At 33.9% G+C, this 18,146-nt stretch overlaps 3 protein-coding genes across 3 annotated transcripts; 2 read left to right on the forward strand and 1 right to left on the reverse strand.

Annotated features, from left to right (window-relative positions):
• Window positions 1-224: 224 nt before the first annotated feature.
• LOC18051231 (ribosomal RNA-processing protein 8) lies at window positions 225-3,748 on the forward strand. The gene is made up of 9 exons (XM_006446554.2): window positions 225-476; window positions 555-616; window positions 991-1,042; window positions 1,971-2,085; window positions 2,221-2,315; window positions 3,018-3,124; window positions 3,222-3,336; window positions 3,411-3,455; window positions 3,547-3,748. The coding sequence occupies exons 1-9, from the start codon at window positions 267-269 to the stop codon at window positions 3,616-3,618; spliced, it is 873 nt and encodes a 290-aa protein (XP_006446617.1). The 5' UTR covers window positions 225-266; the 3' UTR covers window positions 3,619-3,748.
• A 123-nt stretch (window positions 3,749-3,871) lies between these two features.
• LOC18051194 (biogenesis of lysosome-related organelles complex 1 subunit 1) lies at window positions 3,872-5,909 on the reverse strand. Its single transcript, XM_006446555.2, has 3 exons — window positions 5,798-5,909; window positions 4,430-4,941; window positions 3,872-4,254 (listed from the first exon to the last, which is right to left on the reverse strand). The coding sequence occupies exons 1-3, from the start codon at window positions 5,907-5,909 to the stop codon at window positions 4,165-4,167; spliced, it is 714 nt and encodes a 237-aa protein (XP_006446618.2). The 3' UTR covers window positions 3,872-4,164.
• Window positions 5,910-13,157: 7,248 nt separating this feature from the next.
• Window positions 13,158-17,978, forward strand: LOC18051195 (serine/threonine-protein kinase STY13). The gene is made up of 6 exons (XM_006446557.2): window positions 13,158-13,690; window positions 13,945-14,077; window positions 14,244-14,439; window positions 15,548-15,672; window positions 15,774-15,932; window positions 16,669-17,978. Exons 1-6 carry the CDS (start codon window positions 13,560-13,562, stop codon window positions 16,981-16,983), a joined length of 1,059 nt encoding a protein of 352 aa, XP_006446620.1. The 5' UTR covers window positions 13,158-13,559; the 3' UTR covers window positions 16,984-17,978.
• The last annotated feature ends 168 nt before the right edge of the window (window positions 17,979-18,146 follow it).

Consider the following 18,146-nt stretch of genomic DNA (forward strand, 5'->3'; position numbering starts at 1 on the left):
AGCCAATGACAAAGAAAACGTTTAAAAAAATCTTAATCTTCTCTTTTTCCCCCTGTATTTTCCTATTTGTTTTATTTGTGGGCAACTCCTTTGGGCTTAAATGAAGTCCAAACTCATGGGCCAACGATCCATAACTTGTGGGCCGTCTGTTGGTCCTGATGTGGGCCTACTGGAGTTTCCAAATCTTTTTTTTAAGTAAAAAATATAGGTGAGGTGGGGTTTTGGGTTATCGTAAGCGAAGCAGAAGTGAAGAAGAAAGCAAAGCTATGAAAGAGGGAGAAAGCAGAAAACGCAAAAGAAGAAGAAGACACAATAGCAACAGTAAGCCTCAGGATCAAGAATCTTATCAATCTAAGAGCACAGCTAAAACAACAGCAAAGAAGCATAAACAGGACACAGTTAAAAACAATGAACATCATCAAACTTCCGCTGCTGCTTCTGCAAAGCGACCAAAGCCCTCCAGCTTCCTCGACAAGGTCTCTCTCTCTCACTCTCAGTCCATCTAATATGAATTTTTTTTCATACTTTTGGCTAATTGTTCTGTTAATGGGCAGATGCGAGCCAGGTTATCTGGGGGTCACTTCAGGATGCTCAATGAAAAGCTATACACTTGCACGTAATTTTTTTTTATTAATTTTTTGTTATTACTCTCTCTATCATAATACATTTTATTATTGGGTTTTGTTCATTGGAGGTTTTTGTTATCTGGGTGTGAACTGTTATAACTTTATTAGCTCTTAATAAAGTTTAATTTTTATTCTTATCTAATTTTTCTCAATGTTATAAAAACATTGTCTAATGATTGAGATACATATTTAAGTGTATTGTATGTTCTTTTAGCTGCGATTATTCCCATGCTCGCTGGTCAAGATGATATGATTTCTTTGTCTTACTGGTCATGATTTATTTATTTTTGGCGTAGGTGAGTGTGGAATTTGACATAGTACTCATTTTGAAGCAAATCTGATTCTTTTTGCTTCTATTTGTCAGTGGAAAAGAAGCATTGGATTATTTCAATGAAAACCCGGCTTTGTTTGATATGGTAACTTTTTCATATTCCTGTTCCTTTTTTTTGGGTTTTTTTTTTTTTTTGTGTGTATGGGTGTGTCTCTGTCTGCAAGAATATACACCCAATGTCATCTTTTCTATGTGTAAAACGTAACTTGGAAAATGGTATGGCAAGTACCTTTAGGTTAGATGGTAGTTCTTATGTTAACAGACAATACTTAGAAATAGCATATGCATTGTTCATCGTAGGCCAGACAACCTTGATCCTGATATCTAGAAGTTATACGTAGTACTTATTTATCTTCTTGCTTAGCAGCATCTCGCATCTTGAACCTTAACATCAAAGCTTATTAGACAATCCATGGAGTATACATAGTACTCATTTACATTCCATAAAATATGATTTCAGTGTCATATAGATACAATGGTATGAAAAGCACATCATATATTTACAATGAAACTAAGTATCTGGTGCATCCCAATGATCAAAAACTGTATGAAAGGATGGGATTGTTTACCATGGTATTGTATCTTGATTCTTGATTCCAAAGTCTATCAAGGTTTTAAGTTCCCAGTGCTAGATAATTGAGACATGTTGAAGTCTTTGGATTTGGGCCTGTAGTATTGGCTACTGTGCGTGCTTTGGGGATATTTGAGTCTACACCTGGAATATTGCCTACTTAGGACATTTATTTAATCTAATGTTTCATCCAATTTCTTAAAATTCCTGCTATGTCTACAGCATGACTTCTACTGCATTCTGTTTTTTCACATCAATATACTCACAGCTTAATTATGAATTCTGTCATACGTAATTGCCTCAATTCTTCTGTCTTTTTGGTTCATTTTTTTCTTTTTTGGTCTACCAAAGAAATGGCTTCAAGCAGTGTTTTATGGTATTATTATATGTTATCTGTTGTATTTGGAGCAATGTCCGAACTTAATTTACACGTACCTGCCAGTATCATTCAGGATATCAGGAGCAAATGTCGCATTGGCCTGAGCTGCCTGTTAATATCATTGTCAAATGGCTGAAGGATCACAGCCCTTCTTTGGTAATTGCTGATTTTGGCTGCGGTAATGTTCTTCTAGACTCCATAAAATGTTGCTAATTGCAATTGTTAATTACCACTATTTTCTGATTAGACTTCTAATACTGTTTATGCTCGTGTAGTTGATCTGTCTATGTAATCCTGTTATATTGTTTTACAGGGGACGCACGCCTAGCAAAAAGTGTGAAGAATAAAGTTTTTTCTTTCGATCTTGTCTCAAATGATCCTTCAGTAATTGCTTGTGATATGTCCAATGTATGTCTTTCTATTTTTACGCTTTTTAAAGCTTTAATGATATGACTAAATTATTTGCAAGACTGTAAACCAGCAATTTCAGTACATAAATCTTCACTCCTTAGGGCTAAAGTAGTTGAGGATAGTGCCTTCTGTTATTGTTGGCAGAACATCTGTTGCTAATGGATATAGTGTCGAATTTTCTTTTTGTTTTATATAGTAACCAAAATGTGGATAGTCTTGTTTTGCCCTGCATGTCTAGCAACTGGCCTTTGGGCTAAGGCTATATTTACAAGGGACAGATGCTATGGATTATGACACCTATACATGCACAAATCATAAACTAGATTCATCTATAGATTTCATTGCAAATTTATGAACTAAGAGAATATATATAGAATTCTACTGTGGATATGAACCACTTCTTCTACATATTTTCTGAAAAGTAATGTTTTTGCCAAATCGTCTATGTTCTATTATTATTATAATATACCTCATGATTCGGTTTTGAGGAGATATGTGGAAAAACAGATATGCATCTGCACATGCTAAATTGCATTACGAAATCCGTGGCTTTTCATTGTGTTATTTGGAATGTTGTTGTTGACTCTTGATGGTCAAAAAATATGCTTTGGAACTTTTTTTCTCCTTGGGAAGTATTTAGATTAGAGCTTGGTAATAAAATAGCCTCACTGGTAGTTCATTGTTTGTGCTCATTGGCAGACACCCCTTAACTCTTCGTCTGTAGATGTTGCTGTCTTCTGCCTTTCATTGATGGGGATTAACTTCCCCAATTACCTTCAGGAAGCACAACGGGTTCTTAAGCCAAGGTTTGCTGCTCAGCGTATTTTTTGAAATTCTTACATCACCCAGTTGGGATCAGTTTTTTTTTTTTTTTGTAATTCCGCTGTTTATGTTCCGTCATAGTGGCTGGCTTTTGATAGCAGAGGTGAAGAGCAGATTTGATCCAAATACTGGAGGAGCGGACCCAAACAAGTTCTCAAAGGCAGTTTGTGATCTAGGATTTGCGCCTGTGTCCAAGGTTAATTTGGCTTCCTCTCATTTGCCACAGTCATTGATTATTTACTCATGCTAACTGATAGATATTACATGCAGGACTTTTCGAATAAGATGTTTATTATGTTTTACTTCAAGAAAAAGGTTAGTAGCTCATCGTCAGATATCCATTTTATCTGGATGCAGAAGCACCAAATAATCTGATACTCGCCAATTTGCAACTTTGCCTTTGCAGGAGAAGCAGAACTCAAAGAGCAAGGAAATTGAATGGCCCGAGTTGAAACCTTGTTTGTACAAACGTCGCTGAAACTGAAGTCAAAATGTCCCCATCTTTTTTTCTTCTCATGACAAAGTGAGTCTCGGGCATGGTTCTCTGTATATGTAGTTTTAGGCAATGTTTTGAGTAAGTCATCAAATTTTGTTTCTCCAAAGGAAAATTAGAAAATATCAAATTTTGTTTCTTTATTTGTACTCTCTTTTGTTCTATAAACAAGCTTCTAGTATACACTGGACATTAAATTTGTAACAAAATTTAACTATTAGTATGGAAATTTTGAGATTAGTATTAATATCCGGGCAATTTGCTGTGAGTGTCTGAATGAGTTTGCTAGATGCAAACATCAACATGCTAGTGTTCTTGTTCGCTCATTTCTCTGTCGGCAGTGTTCTCTGGAAGCTAAGATGATACAGTTGAATTACAAAGCACGTTAGCACCCAGGAAAGGAAAAAAAAAGGTTTGTTGAACAACTATTGGTGAAACTTTCAAGAAAGTAAATTATCAAGAAACCAACATGAGAATTAGAAAATGTAAATACAAGTAGCTGCAAGAAGACACATGATGTATTGAAAAAGCTCAATCTTGGTAGATGTTGCGAATTGCAGCGTTAATGCTTTTACAATCCAGGTCCATTGTCTTCATCCAGTTCTCAAAGTCTCCAATTTCCTATTACCAAACAAAACCATAATTGCTATGTGTGTGTATTATATGCTATGGTTTAATATTTGAACAGTAAGCTGTCAGAAACGAGTGTTACTCTCTTTGTGAAAATAAAGGGTCTCTATCATCATTTCGTCAAACTGGGTATAGAAAAAATTAGGGAAGAAGAAAGAAGAGGAACCTTGACGGCAGTGTTGATAGCATGAGAGGTGGCAAGCCACTGATCGGTTTGCTTCATGAATTTGGCAATCGTGGCCGCTAGCGTTCGAATTTCGAGCTCGATTCTTTTCTCGATAACGTAAGACTCCTGCACCCCTCCGTTCAATGCATCCGTCAATAAATCCGACACCCTCTCGGCGTGCCGAACGGAATATCTCTTGGCTCTCTCTGTCTGCTCGCGGAGTTTGAGAGACGAATGCTGGTGATTCTGGATCAGTTGCAGAAGCGAAGCTTCTAGACCTCCTGCTGCTGCTGCTGTTGTATCGGCCTGGGCTTTCTCCGTCTCCGCCGTGGCTTGCACGCGCGTACTCGCCGGGGGAAACTGCGGTGGGGACGACATGGGTTTTCTTTCTGGAATTTTGAGAATGCCTTTGCTTTTGCCTGTTTTCCTTCCTTTCTCCTCCTGGGATTTGGGTTTTAGTCCTCTGTAATTTTCAGTTAGACCCCCTAATCTTTGGATTAAATACAATTCTTCTGTAAAATAATAATAATAATAATAATAATAATAAGGCAGTTATTTTGTCGGAGATACTCCAACGCAGAGCAGTCTTTAGAACCGTTGAATGCATATAGTTGAATCTGAAATAATTGTAACAAAATACATTTAATGGTTCTGAAAATTATTATGTTGGAAATGCTCCAACGCAGAGCAGTCTCCAGTCTCCAGAACCGTTGGATGCATATAGCGGAATCTGAAACAATTGTAATAAAGTATATCTAATGGCTCTAGAAACTGTTCTGCCTTGGAAATGCTCCGTAAACCCAATAACTAATAATGACGATGATGATGATAATTTTCAGTCAAGTCCTTACAGTAGCTTCACTATTACATGTAAAATTGTAAATGTCCCTATAAATTTTCTTTTTCCAAAAAGAAAAAGAAAATTTGGTGGATACTTTTCCTTACACATAAATTGATGATATTGATTAAAGTATTTTGTTTAGGATCCAACTACGGTACCACCGTGGTACCCGTACCACTGGTTTTGTCTTTTGTGCCAATTGTGTTGTAAATTTTCATTGAACCCCTTTCATTCATTTTTATTTAAACTTTACCTCATAAATATTAAATTAATTTCTATTGCATCCATATAAACATTATAATTAGCACCTTATACTATTTGTTATTTATACATTTTTCTTCTATATTACACATTTATCACAATACCCCTCTTTTTATCACAAATACCGGCGAACCCGACCCGAATTTCGTTTCCATTTCCGTCCACGCCACCGGCCAAGGTTGGTACCGATCGGAAGATCGTGCGACGCCGGTCATCTCCACCCCATCCTTGTCACAAAAATAACCGGGTCAACCCGACCCGCGAACCCGACCCGGATTTTGTTTCCGTTTCCAGCAACTCCACCGGCCAAGGTTGGTACCGATCGGAAGCTCGTGCGATGCCGGTCATCTCCATGTCATCCTTGTCGCCGTAAAGCATTCGGAAAGCTGCCGATCGAAGCCGTGAAAAGTCACAGAATCCCCGCTTCAATTCGCCGTTGTTTCTCCAGTTTCCGGTGATGCCACCACTTGAGTTTTGTTCTCCACAATTCTCTATGTCTTTTCTGACCAACCACAGCCACCGGAGGAGCCGATTTGCCGTTGATCGGCCGTTGAAGGATTCACGGGTTTGGGAGAAATGAACTTAATATTTTTGAAGCAAAGTTCAAATAAGAATAAGTGAAAGGGCTTCATGAAATTTTACACATAAAAGACAAAAGCAGTGGCATGGTGCCACTGTTGTACGATAGGCGAGTCCTTTTGTTTAACGATGACAAGGATCCAACTACGGTACCACCGTGGTACCCGTACCACTGGTTTTGTCTTTTGTGCCAACTGTGTTGTAAATTTTCATTGAACCCCTTTCATTCATTTTTATTTAAACTTTACCTCATAAATATTAAATTAATTTCTATTGCATCCATATAAACATTATAATTAGCACCTTATACTATTTGTTATTTATACATTTTTCTTCTATATTACACATTTATCACAATACCCCTCTTTTTATCACAAATACCGGCGAACCCGACCCGAATTTCGTTTCCATTTCCGTCCACGCCACCGGCCAAGGTTGGTACCGATCGGAAGATCGTGCGACGCCGGTCATCTCCACCCCATCCTTGTCACAAAAATAACCGAGTCAACCCGACCCGCGAACCCGACCCGGATTTTGTTTCCGTTTCCAGCAACTCCACCGGCCAAGGTTGGTACCGATCGGAAGCTCGTGCGATGCCGGTCATCTCCATGTCATCCTTGTCGCCGTAAAGCATTCGGAAAGCTGCCGATCGAAGCCGTGAAAAGTCACAGAATCCCCGCTTCAATTCGCCGTTGTTTCTCCAGTTTCCGGTGATGCCACCACTTGAGTTTTGTTCTCCACAATTCTCTATGTCTTTTCTGACCAACCACAGCCACCGGAGGAGCCGATTTGCCGTTGATCGGCCGTTGAAGGATTCACGGGTTTGGGAGAAATGAACTTAATATTTTTGAAGCAAAGTTCAAATAAGAATAAGTGAAAGGGCTTCATGAAATTTTACACATAAAAGACAAAAGCAGTGGCATGCTGCCACTGTTGCACGGTGCCACTGTTGCACGATAGGCGAGTCCCGATGACAAACATAATTAGCACATATTATAAGTTCATGATTCAAAATTTAAAAATCTTTTAAAAGATTCTTCTGAATTGATGATATCCGAGGGGAAAAGATCTCACCAATGAAAAAGAGGAGCACTCAAATTTTGTGGGTAAAATAGATGTTAACTATTCGACTAACAATCGCGAAGCAATTTCGGAGGAAAAATAAATTATAATAAAACAGTAGATGAAATCCAACCAGATTTGTCGTGCATTTAAGTATTGAAAAAGCTATTTCAAAAGGAAGAACAAGAGCTAACAATTCGGCATTAATACTAATTTCGAATCGAAGAGGCGTTGCAAATGGGGCACCAATTACCTTACCCCTGCGATAAGGTTCCCCGTTCTTTTGTCCTCATTCGGAACAACTTTTTAGATTTCAACTTTCATAATCCAAAGGTTACAATTTTAATCGCCGAACATGCAGTAGGAAATGTGCTGCCGTCTGAATCGATTCGTTCGATAAAAACTGTAGAAAATACTACAAGGTACCATTCCTAGTTCATTTTACTTTGAATAATCTTGCATCTCATGACTGAAAGTTGCCTGAAAGTTAAAGCACCTTCAAAGACGAAGATGAATTCATCAAGAGAGTCAAAAAATTAAAAAGTGAGAAACTATCCATTGTTATTTGCTAAACCACCCAAAAAGTCAAAATTGGAATTAGCAAAAGTGACTCCCAAAAAAGTCTGATGTGATTGCTAGAATTGAAAGTACAGGTAAAAATCGAATGTGCCCAAACCAGTTAAAACCTAGCCAATGCCAAATGAGACTAACAAGTAACGACTAACAAAACAAAATTTTGGAGACAATTGGTTAAAGCCTATGGGTATCCATTATTATGAGTGTTCGAGAGTGTATCGGCTGAAAAACTGATACAGGGTAAGCCCTTTTTTTTTTTTCTCTTTTTCCCGGAGATTTGAAAGCTTTGGGTAGAGTTAGTAAATCGATTTGTCGGGTTGTATTCATATCGTGTTAAATTTGTATCTTATTAAATTTAGGTCAATTTAAATATAACTCATTTAATAATCATATTAAAAAATTGAAATCCTAACCTGACACGAAAAATAAATAAGTTACCTAATAATATGTTTAATATTTATATATTTAATAAATTTTACATATATACATACATACAGAAATAAAGTTATATAAAATTTTATAAATAAAATATTGTGTATATGTTCATTCTTTCAAAAATAAAATAAAATAAAAAGAGATTTTTTTATGACAATAACTTATAGATTAATTTAGAATAGAAAATATAATGGTCATTGATCGGGTAAATGGTTAAGAACTTTAATCTTAACCCGACACGGAAAAAAAAATCGTGTTGACCCAGACGCAACTCAATTAATTATAATCGTGTTAATTTTAACGACTCATACATATTTATTTGTGTCGGATAATTGAATTTTTTTCACCTCTACCATTAGGTGATGGATCGGGGCTTTTAAAAAATATTTTGTTAAAATTTGGCTGTCTTCCCGTCCATCTCACCTCACTTCCATTAACGAGCTAAACAATCTGAACTATAGCTATTAATTTGGCTGTTTTGTTTTTCTTCTTCATACATCAGCAAGCCAACTTGCCAAACTAATTTATATACATTAGTAATCATTATATTATATTAATTATCCATCCAAGCGCTCGTGACAAAAAGTAGGCATACTTGGTTGAGTCTCAACATCAGTGGGTAGCTTTAGAGTTGCTTTATTTTTTAAATTAATTTTTTAAAAAATATTACAGACAATAGTTTTTCAGGCTATATAACATTTGTTCTCATACTGCACTTAAAATGTTTTTCACGAGTATTATCACGAACCACAAACTTGGTCGGGAATATTTGTAATAGACCACAAATAATAGACCACAAGGTGAACTATTGATTAGCAATTAATAAACAAAAAATAATAATAGAGAAGTTAAATTTTACCCATATATTTCTACTAAAAGACATATGATATGAGATCTTTAAGAGTCAGTAAAATTCATATCAGGAGAGGATCCTATTATGACAAATTAAGGGGAATGTTATCCCCCAGAGGCCAAGATAATATAGACATGACCTGCAAAATGATTTAAAGTTTTTAATTAATTGATTAAAAAAATATGAATAATTAATCATCAGCTTTTAATATTTGGGTTAAATTTTTGTTTGTCTTAAATATAATTAAAAACATTAAATTGAAATCCTTTAGTTTATTACTTTATTTTAAAAGTTAAAATAATAAAGATTTCAGTTTAAATGTCAAACTTGATATTTAGGAATTAAAATTTACGACCGAAACAATTGAAAAAAATATACATCAAGAATCACGTGAGAGGATCAGATAGAAGAAGAAGAAATTGGATATCTTATTGATCTCTCTCAAGAATCATAATTAAGTCGTGAATTGGACTTGTTCAAATTCAATTCAACCCATATTAAACCTACGCAATAAAAAAAATACTCAACCCACCAAAAAGTCAAAATTCAAATGGAGTTGAACTTTATTACATATAAGGCAATAACATAGTAAACGTATGATTTGTTATGGGTGACAACTCAATTGCTTCATATACTATAATTTTTTTTAATTTTATTTTAAGCGACAAATCAATGGTTCATATATGTTATATAAAATGTAACATAGAATGGCCCAATCAAATGACAAAAAAAAAAACCAAAAAATTGCTCATTTTGATTGCTTTGATTTCTGGTAAATAGATCAATAATAGTAGTGAAAATTGGAGCCAAAAGATTTCGTTGACAAAATGTCAACAAAACTGGAAGCCAATATATACATACACATATATATTATCCTTTTGGTAAATGATCCTTTGAGTTAAGCATATGGAATTAGAGAGATGTCTAGTATCATCTAACAATTATTAATTTATCGATTATTATATTTATAAAAAAAAATGCCGTCGGCCGAGACATATTAGATCAATTCTTTTTTTTTTTTCATTATTGGCCTAAAAAATATTTAGTCCCAAAATATGAGCCGTGTGTGGTTTCAAATATTTGTAATGAATATATATTTTCTCCTATGTATGGCCAATGATTCAAAAGTCATGACTCGTGCTCTACCAAAGCCGGAGAATAAATGAGGAATAGGAAATTTTTGAGGTCGAAAAGGACACCAACGGCAAAATCACACTGTTGGGCCGACATTGACACCGAAAGGCGAAAGCTAGGGGGTCGTACTTGATATTTGATTCGGTGGTTTATCAATTTTGGAGCCCCGCTAGCCGCTCAGGTTTCTCTTGCTCTTCACCACCTCATCTTTTTTCTTTTCTTTTTTTTTCAAAATTTACTGAATTTTAAGACTCTCTCTCTCTTCACCACATCATATTTTATTTTATTTTATTTTTTTCGGGAAAAGCAAGAATCAATTAAATATTACGGGGGCATGTCCGAACGTCAATGAATTGGTGATGGTCAAACCTTGTCGGTGCGTCTAAAGTCAAAAGTCAACCTTTCCATATACGCCTCACCGTCACGGGCTTTAAAAGTCAACGGTAAATCGGTTGACGGATTAACGAAGGTTTAGTTTTACCTGTTTTTTTTTTTTTTTTTTTGTAAAACTAGTAAGCTTTGCTTAATTATTAAAATTCAAACCCACAGAAGGAGGTTATTTTACAGTGAAAATTATTTTTAAAAAAAGAAAGAAAGAATATAAACATTTTAGCTCATACCCCTCCAACAAAATCCAAATAGAAAGAACAATGCAATTTGGGATTGCAGGACTGCTGCCTGGTGGGGTTTAAAAATATATTTCTACTTTGATTAAGAAATAATTAACTATGCAAATATAGTAACCAAATATTTGTGGGTGTTAATTGTGTTATGAATTTTAAAAGTAAAATATATGCATTTCTTAAATTTTGTAATTAAAGTGTATGACATAGAATAGCATAGTATAGCTACCATAAATAAAATAGATAAAACATTAAATAGTTATGCACTTTTTTCAACACCTAAATTTACACAAATTAAAAAAAAAAAGATATCACTTAATTAAAGTTCAATGAATTCCATATCCCAAATAAAATAGGATAATGATAGTGATGATTTATTAGGGTTTCGATTGACAAAATAAGATTTATGGTAAAAAAAAGGATACAATTATATATATATATTTTTTTTGGTCATAACATTTTAAAACAGTTTGCTTTTAACATATGGAACCGCAATTGTAAACATGGCTTGAATTATAAGTAAAAGAAGAAACTAAGGGATAAATGTGTCGACCCAGGAAAGGATTTTTTATGCGACCATTTTTTTTTTTAAATTAAAGGGGCATGTGTATCTATTAAATGGAGCAAACCTTTGGGGATTTCGTATCTTTTTTTTTTATTGGTTTTAATACTTGTATCTTTTAATATTATTTTTGAAGGTAAGGAGTTGGATGAAGTGCAAAACAATTATTTAGCCTCTGTCTCCTTAATAATTCGAAAGCGAAAACAACTAAAATATTTCTATATTATATAAGAATCAAAATGTTGGATGAAGTGTAAAACAATTATTTTTTAGATGTTTAAAAGTGATTTTGAAAAGTTAGAAGTTAATTTTAGTATTTGGTAAATTTTATAAAATCATTTTGATAAAATTAATCTATCCTCCAACGAATTTTAAAAAGCAAGACTATTCTGAAAATTAGTTTTATACTTAATGCAATTCCATAGATATCCTTATATATATTTAAAAAATAAAATTATCCTCATTCAATTAGAAAATAAAATCATTAAATTTAAAAAGTTATTTTTATTACCAATTATATTGAGATAACAAAATAAAAATATGTATTTTAATTGTCAATTATTATATATACACAATAAAACATATTATTATACATGTTTATAAATATGTATATAAATTTTATTAAACGTTACCAAATGATATGACTATTTTTAAAACTCTAGTACTTTTTAAAAATAAATTTTACTAAGAGTTAGTTTGATAATGTTGTATCTTTTAAAAGAATTTATGTTAGCTGTGCTGTAAAATAATTAGTTGTAGGGAGAATCAATTAAACGTTTAGTAAATTTTATTTTAAAAAGTATTGTGAATTTTAAAAGCAATGTATGTGTTTGGTAAATCTTACTGTTAAATTGTTGTACGAAAATAAATGATTGAATTGGACATAATGTTGAATAAATTTGATTTAAATTTATAGATATGTATATAAAATATTTATTTTATTGTGTATATATAAAATTATTAACTAAATAAATATTTTTTATTATTAAGTTTATTTTTATTTTTTATTTTAATATAATTGATAATAATAATAATAATAATAAACTCTTTAAAGTTAATGATTTTATCTCCTAATTCATAAGAATAATTTTGGATTTTTTTAATATACAAGAGGATATATATGGAATTGTATTTAGTATAAAAGTAATTCTCAAAATCATATTTTGAAAAGTTACTCATTCCATAATTTTCGAAATCTACTGTAAGATAGTGTGATTTTATAAAAAATGATTCATAACAAAATTTATCAAACACCAAAATTAACTTTTTACTTTTTTAAAATTATAAGGGATTCTAAATATTTAACTAATTCTATTCAAAACCAATTATTCTTAGGGTAAAACTGACATAAATTATTTTAAGGTGGATCCAAATTTGATTACATAATAAATGCCTAAAGAAAAAAAAATACAATTTTAAATTTTTTAATTTATGTATTATTTTACCTAACGGTCTTTTATTTTCAACATAGGAGATTGCACTACAATTTTGATATTATAATTTAAAATCTCCCTGAAAAAAACAGAAAGATACAAAATCAAGCTGATTTGATTTCATAATAATGTCATCATCTGAAATCTCTATGAAAATAAAGACACAAATCAATGTATTTCAATATTTCATAATAAATTTGTCCACAAAATATACAAAATTCTATATTTGTTATTTTATCATTTAAAAAAAATGAAGCTGGAAATTTCTATCATTATTTAATTATCTCATCTGAAATCTCTTTCATTACCAGTACAGTAAAAGTGTAAAATGCACACTTCTCTCTGTTTCTGTCTGAATATTTTAATTTGTTAAAATCTTATTCAAACGAAACGACACTGTTATCTGACAGGGACTCGCTTCCTGCTCGGTCTTTCTATAAATGCACAGATCAAGGGGAAATAAAATAAGGGAAAAAAGAAAAACCAACAGTTGTCTGCAAGCTGCAACAATAAACGCGTTGCCTTTAATTTAATTCATCCATTCAAATCTCCTACAAATCCACCATCACTCTGTTTCTTGACTATCTTGCTGAGTTTTAATTTCCCAGTTGGTTAAATTCTTTAAGAAGGTCGTTTGTTAATTACTTTGGATCTGTTACTGAATGTGGGGTGGCCTTTTTCAGTCATGTATTTTTCGTTTTTGTTTAGATGAGTGAGATGATTTGGTGAATTTTGTTTCTTGTATTTTGATGAGTTGAAAATAAAATAAATATGGGATCTGCAAATGGGTTCTTTTCAGCCGGAGAGTTTAGTTTAGACTCCAAGTGGCTTGTTGATCCAAAGCTTCTTTTTGTTGGTCCAAAGATTGGAGAAGGAGCTCATGCTAAAGTTTATGAGGGAAAGTAAGTTTTAATTGAGCCTCAGCTAATCAGTTTTTTTGTCACTTGTTATTAGCTTCTTTGATTGCTAGAGTAAATTTCAATTTCGATTTTTGAAGTACAATTGTTGCAGCTGATTTAAAATTTGAGGCTTTAAGATTTCTAATTGCAGCACTTTTCATAAAGTTGAGGCTTTGATTGCTAGAGTACATTTATTAATTATTGCTACAGTTAACTATCTGATGCTGTGATTTATGAATTCTTTTTGGTGTTTTCAGATATAAGAATCAAAATGTTGCTATTAAAATTGTCAATAGAGGGGAAACCCCTGAAGAAATTGCAAAGAGAGAAGCACGGTTTGCAAGAGAGGTTGCTATGATGTCCAGAGTACGGCATAGAAATTTAGTGAAGGTTGTTTCATTAGCATCCAAATGCAGTTGCTTCTTAGCTGAAATTCATTGCATACTTTGTTTGTAATTGATATTTGGCTTCAATGTTGTTAGTGACTAAATTTCACATGAAAAATAATTCAAGTATTTGAGTAACATCTAACTAGGGAGTCATTTTTTGTTTCCAGTTTATTGGTGCCTGCAAGGAGCCCGTCATGGTTATTGTGACGGAGCTCTTATTGGGTGGTACGTTGCGAAAATATTTGCTGAATATGCGGCCTAGGTGCTTGGACATACATGTGGCAATTGGTTTTGCCCTTGATATTGCTCGTGCAATGGAGTGCTTACATTCTCATGGAATCATTCACCGTGACTTAAAACCTGGTATGATTTTTGTTAATGGCTAGGCTAAGCTTATCAAGCTTTAATAATTAGTGTTTCCAAGGGGGTTGCTTGACGGTGCAACCTCAGTTTGATGGACTGCTACTAAGTTTGTGAATTTTGTAGTTTTTATTGTTTATAATATGGTCTCTTATACAAGAAATAAAAAACTTCAAAAAAAAATTTTTTTTTAAAGAAAATAGAAATTGTAATATTTGATCATCTGTAGCTTGTCTACATCTCTGTTCTGTCAGTTGTGCATATCTTTATTTCAAGTGTTTGTATGAATCTAATAAATGATGCGTTATAGTGTTATCTACATCTTTTTCTTTTCTTTTCATTTTTTTTTTTCAAATTTTCTGTGCTGTGCATATGATTGTTAGAGGTTCTACAAGTTTGTGTTTTGAAGGACTACAACTTGCTAATTCCCACTTTTCTCCAATATAGTGCGTTATTGCTTGTGTTTCCCACTGTCATTGCTGTCTTAATGTTACATACCCCTTGAGAAGCATTCAACTTGAACTCCAAGTCTGAAATTATTGTAATATTGCTCTAAAGCTGATGATCTGAAGTTACATGGTCAAAATCAGTGGGTTGAATGGATTACTTTGCCTATTTACTCAATAATTTCTAAAACTTCCATATTCTCGATGTGGTTGCTCCTGTATTTCTTTTCTGCTGCTCCTAAGAAACAATTAACATGATATTGTGTAGCACATACTTCAAATCAAAATTTACCATAAGAAGTAGTTATGCTGGTTCTTTAGGTAGCTGGCTGATCTGTTTGTGACATTCCTATGATATATGAAAGTGTAAATATCTATGTAGCTTCAGAAATTAGCCTGTAATTATCGTCTTAAGCATCACGATAGATTTCAGTAGTTGCCAGGTAGGTTTGATTTTTAAATCATCATAGTAATACTTTGATGTTCCTAGATTTACCTTCCTGGGATGGTTCTAAACCTCATCTCTTGAATACTCTAATCTCTAGTAGGTGCTTAATAAACAGTTTGATAATGAATTTGACCTTAGTGGAAAAGTTTCTGCCATGTAGTGGATGGCGATTCATTTAAAATGATTTCTGATAATCTTTTAACTCTTGGACTTCCAGAGAACTTGATCTTGACCGCAGACCACAAAACAGTAAAACTTGCGGATTTTGGTTTAGCTAGAGAAGAGTCATTGACGGAGATGATGACTGCTGAGACGGGCACATATCGTTGGATGGCTCCCGAGGTATTTTGCTGTATTATATTTCAATTTATTTTAATTTTAATTTTTTTGAGGTAGATGTTCCATATGATATTAAAATACCGGTTATTCACCTTTGATGACAGCTTTATAGCACAGTCACGTTAAGGCGTGGGGAGAAAAAGCATTACACTCATAAAGTGGATGCTTACAGCTTTGGAATTGTGTTGTGGGAGCTTATCCATAATAGGTTGCCATTTGAAGGCATGTCAAATTTACAAGCAGCATATGCAGCTGCTTTTAAGGTGATTATATGTTCCCTTTATAATATGTTTACTGCTAAATTCTTCTCACGGGCGTTTTCCTCTGCATGCCATGAGAAAGGCACTCTTTTTTACATGTTCCAAATGCATGCTTAATTTAAGAACACCTGCAAACAACCCTGTCCTTGGCTCCTTGCTACTAATGGAGAGGGCAACACCTCACACACAAACAGTAAGATAGACTTCGGAGACACTACATGTTGAACAGGCAGAACTTGTCCAAACAGACTCATGTAATGGGAACATTATGAAAAAAATATTGAGCCATAAGGTGACTACCTGGTAGAGCCTGACCTTCTCTTAACAGAACCCCACATGTTGAGAGGGGTAACTACGTCAAGAGAGACTTGTGGCCCTGAGGAAGGGCTTCAAATCTAGCTACTCAAAGATGATGAAATAAATGAAAGTTATCACTGAAGATTTTCCATGAGAGTTGTATTTCATTTTCCTTGCACATGGAAGCATTGTAACATAGGAAATCCATCTAAGTAGGCCCATGTTTGTACTTGGCTTTTCCTATCTTTATTTCTTTTCTGATAGTCAGTTGGTTTGATGATAAGGACATTTCGTATGGGTCTCCCATCCTGTAATTCAATATGGCATTATACGACTGATAATTTCTTGGTCTTCAGTATTAAAATTAAATCCTGGTGATACTTCCAGCATATTTTTGGAATTATGTTGTGGATTTTATGTGAATTTTACTTTGTTGTTTCAGAATATGAGACCCAGTGCCGAGAATCTGCCAGAAGATTTGGCTTTGATTGTGACATCATGTTGGAAAGAGGACCCAAATCAGCGGCCTAACTTCAGCCAAATTATCCAGATGCTATTGCACTACATCTCTACGATTTCTGCGCCAGAGCCCGTCATCCTTCCTCGGATGTTTTCTTCTGAGAATGCAGTACTACCGCCGGAGTCTCCTGGAACAAGCTCTTTAATGCCTCCAAGAGATGACTCGGAAAGAAACCCAAACACCAGAATGGAAGACCAGCCGGGAGGCTTCTTCTTCTGCTTTAAGCAATGTTACTAGGAAGGTCAATAAACTATAGCCTTAAATGTTACAGATAACATGTTGATTACCCAAAAACCAAGAAGAAAAAGAAAAAAAAGGTCAATTTATTTAAATCTGTTAGTTCAGGTACAGTAGGAAGCTGTGTAGATTCTCATGTCTACGTTATCCTTGCATTCTCTTTTGCCCAAAAAGGAAAAAAAAATGATGTGCCTTCAGGACCTTCGGAGTTGGGGTTGCTGTGATGTGTTATCATTGTAAAATAAGGTCATCCAAAGGCTTCTCCTCCCGTTTACACGAAACTTTTCTCGTTATTATTCTGAATTTGATTATACCAAATGACTTGAGTTGCAAAATACGAGCAATTTCACCAGTGCAAAGCAGCGGTACCAAGTCATCTGACAAATGGGCAAACGGCTAGGAGGGGTTTACATAGATTGACTATATGACATGGCAGTTGACTAGGAGCTGACTAAGATTATTGGAGGTAACTATCAGAAGGCGACACCTGTCCTATAAAACAATCCAGAGAGGATTCGAATCTGCATGACTGCATCTCTTCTTACTCTTCTTGATCACTTCCAGTTTCTTCTCCAGATGGCATAATTCAATCAACGTTATTGTAACATAAACACTTGCATACAGAACGGTAAGATAATCAGCCAGCCCCTAGTAGGGTCGAGTGAGGGGACTCCCTGTTGTGCCTGGGTCTAAAATAAACCAATTTGTGGGAAAGTAAATGGTGGCGTGTGTGATTTCAAAAAATAAGAAAAAAAGAAAATGGTGACATGGGTCTAATCAATAAATCCCAAATACAAAGCAAAGGGAGGGAATCTTCTCCGACAAGGATTCCAAAACAAAGGAAACATGAAGATAATGAAATATGATCATATATAGCAAGAGTAGAAATTTGGGCTATTAGGGTAGTCTAAATACAGTGCAAATATCAATATTTTAAGATAGTTCTAAAAAAAAATTTAATTGTAATATTCATATCAGTGCAACAGATTAATTGTAAGGGGTCCTTTTATTTATTTATTAATATATTTATTTTAAAACACAAATATGGCTTCTGTTATATGTACTGATATCTTTATTCTATTGACTCAGAGCTGTGATCTTACCATTCCTGTTTAACATTTTTCGTTTCAAAGCGGAAAAAGTGGGCTTGCAAAGTTGCAATG

Source organism: Citrus clementina, unplaced genomic scaffold, assembly GCF_000493195.1.
Source record: "Citrus clementina cultivar Clemenules unplaced genomic scaffold, Citrus_clementina_v1.0 scaffold_2, whole genome shotgun sequence".
Taxonomy (NCBI): Eukaryota; Viridiplantae; Streptophyta; class Magnoliopsida; order Sapindales; family Rutaceae; genus Citrus; species Citrus x clementina.

Coding starts and splice junctions, on each gene's coding strand:
- LOC18051231 (XM_006446554.2), top strand. CDS start 267: ATGAAAGAGGGAGAAAGCAGAAAACGCAAAAGAAGAAGAAGACACAAT. Junction 2,316..3,017: donor TTGCTTGTGATATGTCCAAT/GTATGTCTTTCT, acceptor GCTCATTGGCAG/ACACCCCTTAACTCTTCGTC. Junction 3,337..3,410: donor GATTTGCGCCTGTGTCCAAG/GTTAATTTGGCT, acceptor TATTACATGCAG/GACTTTTCGAATAAGATGTT.
- LOC18051194 (XM_006446555.2), bottom strand. CDS start 5,909: ATGCTTTACGGCGACAAGGATGACATGGAGATGACCGGCATCGCACGA. Junction 4,942..5,797: donor GGAAACAAAATCCGGGTCGG/GTTCGCGGGTCG, acceptor ATTATTTTACAG/AAGAATTGTATTTAATCCAA. Junction 4,255..4,429: donor CTATCAACACTGCCGTCAAG/GTTCCTCTTCTT, acceptor GTTTGGTAATAG/GAAATTGGAGACTTTGAGAA.
- LOC18051195 (XM_006446557.2), top strand. CDS start 13,560: ATGGGATCTGCAAATGGGTTCTTTTCAGCCGGAGAGTTTAGTTTAGAC. Junction 13,691..13,944: donor GCTAAAGTTTATGAGGGAAA/GTAAGTTTTAAT, acceptor TGGTGTTTTCAG/ATATAAGAATCAAAATGTTG. Junction 14,078..14,243: donor GGCATAGAAATTTAGTGAAG/GTTGTTTCATTA, acceptor TTTTGTTTCCAG/TTTATTGGTGCCTGCAAGGA.